We start from the raw sequence: 7,665 nt of genomic DNA on the forward strand, positions 1-7,665 counted from the left end.
TGATGACTTTCTTCTAAGTCCTTAGATGTTGTATAGGAAGACGGAAAATCGGATGGTTCAAATTTGATAACTGTTACATCATCTAAAGTGTTGAAAAGCAGTGAATTACTGCAAAAAGCATTTCTTTAAGTACATCCTGTTATATCTTGATGCAGAAAACCAGTGTTCTCTGCTGGAGGCGCCTATGGACAGCGCAACCAGAATCTGATAGAATTAGTCGGGTGGTGGGGGTTCTGGTTCTGACCTGCCGGGTTGGCAGGGTTGGTCGCCATGACGAGAGGGCTCAGGATTGGGTTGGGCAGAGGAGTGAGGGAGGCCGGGGGGTCGGGTTTGACCAGAACTGGCAGGTCTCTTGTAATCTGGACTCTGAAATAGAGAGCTGTGTAGACAACAAAGAGTTCAGGATTACACGAGGCTCCGTAATGATTAAAAATGTGTCATTAGATGATAGTTCTGCAAAAAACAAACAAAAAAAGGTAATGGAATGGGCATGTAACACTTTAAAATTAAAGGTGAAAAATTCACAATATATTGTCAAATCACATTACTCTATTTTTGTTTATAAACCTTCAATATTCACTTTTTTTTTAATCTCCGTTATTTGTTTTTTAAGTACTGATCTCTGAATGCTGATAGCAAACAAAGGATTTTTTGCTTTGATATGCCAGTGACTATGGCACATCACTGCTTTTAATAGTCGGTGTCTTGAAACTATTCCAACCCAGTCAATTTCTCTGTTTTACTAGCACAAAACAAATAAAAAATCAGGGTTTTTATTGTGATTTATTGCTTTATAGCAGCAAATACTCCCCTGGTTGCTCTGGAGGAGCTGCAGAGATCCACAACTAAGGGGGAGAATCTGTTGACAGAGTTCAAGACCCAGATCTTAGAGCCAGTACTTCAATGGAGTGGCTTAGAAACAAGGTTGTTCATGTTAGAATGGCCCAGTCAAAGTCCTAACCTAAATCATAATCTAATGCAACCCTGTAAATTGATTTTTGCAGATGTTCTCCATCCCATCCAAGTTAATTTCTAGAGCTTTGAATGGGCGAACTTTCCAGACTCTAGATATGAAAAGCTGGTAAAGACTTGGTGTCATTGCAGTAAAAGTAATTTCTACCTGGAATGCTTAAAGAAATATATGCCACATCCTCTTATGTATAAAACAGTTTTGAAAACCACTTAAAATTGTCATTCCACTCATGTGCACTAATTTGTGTTGGTCCATTACGTGAAACTTTTTGAAATACAAATTGTAAAAGGAAGTCAAGGGGGTGTGAAGACTGTTGAGGACTGTGTCTCACGTTGTGGTCTACATCCAGATCAGACTGGTACTTACGTCCAGAGAAGACGAAGTGTTGGTACGGGTTGGTGCTCTGGGGAGCGGGCATGGACAGAGCGGAGGTGACGGGGGACGGGAAGCCCGTCAGAGAAACTTTGATGTTGATCTCCCCGCTCAGAAGAACGTCTGCTGCTAAAATGAAAACAGCATGAAAGTGGATTAAAGCAAAACAGATGCGATCTCCTTACTTGATCGCATCAAAATATCTGTTTTACTAACCGGCCTGTTGGGCAAAGTTTTTCAGCATGGAGCTTCTTGGCTGGTCCCTGCAGGACGCAGAGCTGCCTGGGAGGACGGTGAACCTCTGCATTATGTCTCCTAGAGGCCAGACAGAAACAACATTTATTAGTTTTAACAAACCCAAGCAGTCGCTGTCTGAAACCAGTCCATCTGTCGTATCGTCATCTGGACACGATGATACGTAGATTTAAATCTGTTGGATCCTCTTAGTGTTCGTATTACTGCGTCTGCTTCCTGCTCACCCGGCTTGAAGAAGAAGATGGTCTCCAGTCTGTTCCTGGTGGCCGGCACCACCAGAGCAGCGCTGATGGGTCCTGTCAGACCTGGAAACTCAGAGGTCAAAGGTTTCGGGTAGCCAGGCTCCACCATCAGGTTCTCATCCAGACGCCAGTACTGGTCTCCCTAGGCAACGGACAAAGAGCTGATGAAAAACTCCCATCATCATGAAGTAAGCGGCTTAAATCAGGTCCGTCAAACTTATTTTAAATTTGGGTCACATGTCAAAAAATGTCTTTGTTTGTGGCAGAACGTAGTGATAAAACTACCTATTGAGAAATTATTAAAATATGAATAAATAGATGACTCTACATTTGTCGAGAACCTTTTGAAATTAAGCATTAAATATCTGCAGTATCTTAATTTGGCCATATGGAGATAAAACTGCAATGATTTAATTGGTAAAATAATATTTTATTTTAAGGATACATGTTGAGATAATTCAAGGCCATGTTCCATCACATAAAAGAACCGAAATTTTATTAATTATTAGTTAATTTGATGAGACCAAAGATTGGAAGCATCTTGTTGAGTTCACACAGTCTGACACATTTTTTCATGGCATAAGGCAAAGATCATAACTATGATCTTAACCCTTGATGTGAAATAAAATGTGTAATATTCAGCATAATAGAAAAAAGGCTGAGGTCGTATGAAGTCTTTAAAGCCAAATTGTTTTGCTACTTGGCTTTCAACAGTGCTAAACTGCTCTGATGTTAACCTTTGATAATACTGATATTTTACAGGATTTGTCTAAGGCAGAAAATACACAAGTCATGTTTTGTACTATTCCTCCTGCCTGAATATGAATTTATAATCCAGATTGGACTCTTTTCTGATTCATAGCTCTCCTTGAGAATCTTATTTTTAATTTAATGAATCAAATATTTATAGGAGACAAACTCTTGTCATGATCAAACATGCTAAAATAGGTTTTTCATTCAAGGTGTTGGATTCAGCTGAGACATCCAACAAGGTCCAGGTCTGATAGGATGTTAGATGTGATTGCCTCGTTTTGAGTTTAATACCTTGATAATGTAGGTGTTTCCATTGCAGTCCATTCGTGTGAAGACCGTATCGATGGGCGATGAGACCCCCAGAGTCTCTCTGATGTTTTGCGGAGGACCGATGGAGCCTCCGACGGAGTCAACAGCCCAAAACAACTCACCTGCAACACACACACTTTACACACTTTTAGCCACAATTACTGAACTCACCTGTTGATGATCAGACAGCTGACCTTTAAATATCAGTACGGTGCCATTGCTGAGAGCGGTCAGTCCGTTGATGGGGGATTCACTGCACAGGTCGGCATTCGACATCATTCCTACACAAACACATGCAGGTAAATTAGCAAGAACCCATTAAAAGGGACACCTTGATAAGATCACTAACCGTACCTGTCCCAGGTCCTTCAGGGACTCTTTGTCCAACAGAGAGACCCAAAGCCTGGGCCACATCCAGCAGGGTGCTGGGTCTGGGTTGAGCCAGACCTCCTGATGGGAATAAAAGAGCAGAGTCCTTATTTTTACCAACAAAAAGCTAATTACATTGACTATTAAACTATGAAGAAGTAAATGTGAGAGAAAAATCTATCAGTTTTGGAGGTTGTGAGCTTACCTTGACTGGGCCCAGATGGATTGAGGCTGCCTGGGGTGATCACCAGCTGGGCGTTTAGTTTCCCATCTGCAGCTCCATGGGTGGAGGAGCTAACGGGAACTCTGCCATCCAGAACCGGAGCACCGTTGCTGGGCCGGGGCAGGTGAACTGCTGAGAGCTGATGAGCCCCACCCAGAGAGGTAGACACTTGCCCGGGCAGCGGGCGTACCGGGGTGTTACTTTCACCTGCAAGACGGAGAAGAAATGAAAATATCTTTCAGCTCTGATCCAAGATTCAACAAATAAAACTAGAGATGGGATTTAATTCTAAATATTGAAAAGAGTTAGGCTTATAGATGTTTACCTGGAATGGCAGGATTGGAGCCCAGTGAGCCAGTTGGCAGAGGGTTTATGGGGCCGAATCTTCCTGAACACTGACCTCCAGGGTACTGAGGACAACGCCCACCTCTGCCTTTAGAGGTTAACAAGCAACAACACAGCGTTGATCACCATAGAAACGTGTTCTGACTGACGTGGCTAACTCTCAAAATGTTTGCAGATATCCACAGTGAATTCTCCTTTCCCTTTTAGACTATTTGTGTTGACTAGAAAACAGATTAACTCCAAGTGATAGGATAAGCACAGCATAATTGTTTTTAATTTCAAGTTTATAATTACATTTCATTGACAAAAAATAAAGCCATTTTTTGACTTTATCACATCGATCTACCTGTGTACCATTCCTCACTCTCACTGTTGGAACTATGCCGACTCCTGCCTGGGTTCCTGTTTCCTGGTAAAGATGAGAAAACAAAGCACAAATAGGTGAACACAACAGTTATTTGGTAGATATAACATGCTCAGAAAGAACAACTATACTTATTCTTTATTCAAGGTCTACATTTTTACAAAAATGTGTTTTTGTCAGTTTTCTGAATTGACGCTTTTGTTTCTCTGATCACCGTCTGACTTCAGTAAAGTCCTACATATTCTCAGTGTCAGACTTTACAAAGTATTGGGGGATAATAATTAAGAATTTTAATCCCAAATCTTTGTTTTTTTTGTGGAAAACCTGCAAACTAATGACTGATAGAAAAGTAAATTTTTTTTTTGTAGTAAAACTATCGCCAACATAAATATTTCTACTAACTGGAGACTGTGGTCCTCAGAGGTTGGGGGCCGCCATGATGTGGGACGTTCACATCGGCATCTGTGGAAACAAAAGCAGCATATTAGCAAAGTTTTGCTGATTCATCAATAATTCAGCAGCATGAGTTTACAATTCCTAGGAAAAGTATCTATACCCCTTCACATTTTGGCCCATCCAGCCACAAACCTCTATGATTTTTGTTGGGATTGAACTTTCTACTTGCCACTTTTCTATGAAGAGCAGATTTGTTGTGTGCACAACTAAAAATTGTTCTGTCTGCAGTTTCCTCCACCTGAGTTGTAGATCCCTTCAGCGTCACCAGAGTTACTGCAGGCCTCTTCGCTCCTTCTCTGAATAATGTTTTTATTTTCTGGCCTGCTCATAGGGGTAGATAGCCATGTCTTGCCAATACAACCTTCCTCCAAACTGTCTGCTTTGTCTTTGTTGTGCCACGAATGTTTTCTAATTTATATGTGAATTCTTCAAAACAGCTGAATTTACACTTTATATGTAAAAAAAATGTAATAATCAAAATGTATCTTTTTCCTCCTACTTCCCTATTATGTACTATAGTAAATTTTATGTTTAAAAAAAAAGATAAAAAATTTGAGGTTTATGAAGAGTTTTGCCCCAAAGGAATACGAGGAGGTTCCTACCGCAGTGCAGCTGGAAGTCCTGGCAGCAGGTGTTGTATTGGACGCACAGAGGGTCGCACTCGCACATCCGACCTCTGCTGAACGACTCACCGCAGCGGCCCCGACACGACGGAGCTGAGAAGACCCAGAAACACGGATCAGCTTCCGTCCGTCTGAGTCAGCTGGGTTGAATGGTTATTTAACTAACATGTTATGAGATCAAATGTTCAGTTATCATAGAAAAATGTTATTCTGATCAAGAAACAGATATTGATGCGTAAAAGGCCTCTAAAATGATCACTTGAAGGTGACAAGTTTTCACTAAAACAAAGCCAATCCTTTTAAAGGAAGAGTGTTGTGAAAGATTTAAACATTAATATGAAAAATCCACAAAATTAATGAAAAGGTCAATTAGTGCAACTAACTTATAAAGAGTCTAAATAGTTTGAAATAGAAACAGCTGTTTAAAATAGTAGTGAAAACCTTCAGTCAATATCTAGAAATACATAAACACAAAATAAGGAGGAAATATTAATTTAGGAATCTTAAATCCCAAAGAGGTTGGGGAGATTTTTAGATGAGTGGACAAGAAATCAAGAGAAACTGGCAATAGAAAGTTAAAATGAATTAACTGGAAGAAGACTGAAGGAAACTAAAACAAAGCATAAAAGAAGCGTAGCTATCTTCAGTTAAAATAATAGCCTTTTCACATAAAATATCTATCAAATTAGTTATGTTTTCAACCAAAAAGAAGGTCAATAAAGATTTAAGAACTCCTTGTGATGTGTATTTACATATAACTTCCATCTTGAGATGCGTTGCTGGACATGAAGACAGAAAGGAATTGAACCCAAAATCAAATGTGGTGAGATCCAGATGCAACATTCATATTCATGATACAATATACTGAAAAAAAGTCCATACATTTAGACTATAAATTTTACTTTGACGTGTGCAAAAAGAAAAATGGCTCTGGATGCAGTCAGTATCTTACTGGAGGTGCAGGTAGCCAGAAAATCAGGGCAACACTCTTTGTGCTGCAGGCAGCTGAAGTCACAGGTACACTGCTGACCTCTTGTGAAAACCTCCCCACAACGGCCGACGCAGCTGCCTGAAAACAACAGAGTTAAACATAATTCACAGCTTGGAAAGTCCTGAAATATAACAAGATAAATTATAAGTGAATAATATTGGGAAACATGATGCACAGATGAATATTAGATCTAAAATTCATTACACTCTTTTTTTTTTTTAAACATCAGAAAGTCCAAGTTCAGTCCTGTGAAAGTGTCAGACTTACCTTGTGCAGCAGCAGCAGCATAGGTCGCAGAAAGGCAAAGCAGCAGAAGCCTCAGTTTGGTCATCATCTTCTCCATATTATGTCTTAATTAGAACAAAATCTGACTGGGACAACGATAAGGACACATAAATTATAACGATAGGAGGAAGAAAGTGATAGCAGAAAAGAGGTAACCGTAAATTACCTCCTTTATGTATCACTTCTCTCCTCCTTCTGCCACTGGGCCAGACTGTAGGGCTTTTATATGAGGAACAGGATGACGCACCAGATCTGGAAAGCCACTGACACAGGACACTTTTAATTACCATCACGAACACACTAACACTACACCCTCAGACTAATTAAAAACTGTCTAGGTGTTTTTAAACGTCCTACGCTGCCGGTAATGCTTCCTGCGCTTGATTAGTTGACTGTGAGCAGAAAGTAAGTTATTTCAAAGTACTCTAGTTACTTTCATTGGTATTCATATAACAAAAGTTTAGGGACATGTTTTAAATGCCATCTAATACCTTTGAAGTACTTGGAAATCTCCTTGTCATTTTGCCTCACAAATAAAAACAATGAAGTTCCTTCATCTTTTTCATTTGAGGTCTCCAGTTACATATGATCCCACTCCCAACTGTTACCCCTGGGTTAAAATTTCCATTAACCAACCAGTTTAAATGACGAGGAACCGGAGCCAAAACTGAAATAATTTGTTTTTGAACATGTTTGTGGTGGACTTTCGATTGTTCATCTGTTTTCAGGTCTTAAACATCGTCTCGGAGAGGTTGGCTTTTTTGACGGAGCCAGAAATGAGAAATTGATTATTTTATTAAATTTATTTATATAACACATTTTCAGCAACTAGGCAGTAGAAAGTGCTTTACATGAATTAAAAGGAAATACAAACAAAATAAACCAAAAGAAAGAGCAAAAGAAGAAAAAGCTAATATTGTTGATCCAAAGTAAATAAACTAGATACTCCTATTCAGGGTTACCAGATAAGTATAAGTAAGTATCCTCTGGTCTAATTCCTTTCCTGGGTTGGGAGAAAAGGAGTCTAAAATTGCTAAAGTAGTTTTTCTGGGTTCCAAGTTCTAATCCCTGTTCTGTGTTGCCAAATAAGTGTAAGTAAGTAAGA

The 7,665-nt window shown here is 39.5% G+C and overlaps 1 protein-coding gene across 3 annotated transcripts; it reads right to left on the reverse strand.

Moving 5' to 3' along the window:
• Positions 1 to 7: 7 nt before the first annotated feature.
• prg4a (proteoglycan 4a) lies at positions 8 to 6,802 on the reverse strand. 3 transcript variants are annotated; one of them, XM_032565018.1, is made up of 15 exons: positions 6,727 to 6,802; positions 6,543 to 6,646; positions 6,237 to 6,353; positions 5,264 to 5,377; positions 4,608 to 4,667; positions 4,188 to 4,250; positions 3,822 to 3,929; positions 3,479 to 3,703; positions 3,259 to 3,354; positions 3,099 to 3,185; positions 2,887 to 3,026; positions 1,825 to 1,984; positions 1,562 to 1,660; positions 1,340 to 1,471; positions 8 to 379 (listed from the first exon to the last, which is right to left on the reverse strand). In XM_032565018.1, exons 2-15 carry the CDS (start codon positions 6,616 to 6,618, stop codon positions 183 to 185), a joined length of 1,674 nt encoding a protein of 557 aa, XP_032420909.1. In that variant the 5' UTR covers positions 6,619 to 6,646; positions 6,727 to 6,802; the 3' UTR covers positions 8 to 182. The 3 variants fall into 3 exon arrangements, with proteins under 3 accessions (XP_032420909.1, XP_032420907.1, XP_032420908.1); XM_032565016.1 differs by having other exon boundaries at positions 1,340 to 1,474; XM_032565017.1 differs by having other exon boundaries at positions 1,340 to 1,474; positions 6,543 to 6,642; positions 6,727 to 6,745.
• Between the last annotated feature and the right edge of the window lie 863 nt (positions 6,803 to 7,665).

This window comes from Xiphophorus hellerii, chromosome 6 (genome assembly GCF_003331165.1).
Source record: "Xiphophorus hellerii strain 12219 chromosome 6, Xiphophorus_hellerii-4.1, whole genome shotgun sequence".
NCBI classification, from domain to species: Eukaryota; Metazoa; Chordata; class Actinopteri; order Cyprinodontiformes; family Poeciliidae; genus Xiphophorus; species Xiphophorus hellerii.

Bases quoted from the DNA above. Each gene is read 5' to 3' on its own strand.
- prg4a (XM_032565016.1), bottom strand. From the start codon at position 6,618: ATGGAGAAGATGATGACCAAACTGAGGCTTCTGCTGCTTTGCCTTTCT. The intron at 3,027-3,098 runs GTCAGCTGTCTG...TGTGTGTTGCAG, and splicing joins CACCGTACTGATATTTAAAG to GTGAGTTGTTTTGGGCTGTT. The intron at 1,985-2,886 runs GTATTAAACTCA...TCCGTTGCCTAG, and splicing joins GAAACACCTACATTATCAAG to GGAGACCAGTACTGGCGTCT.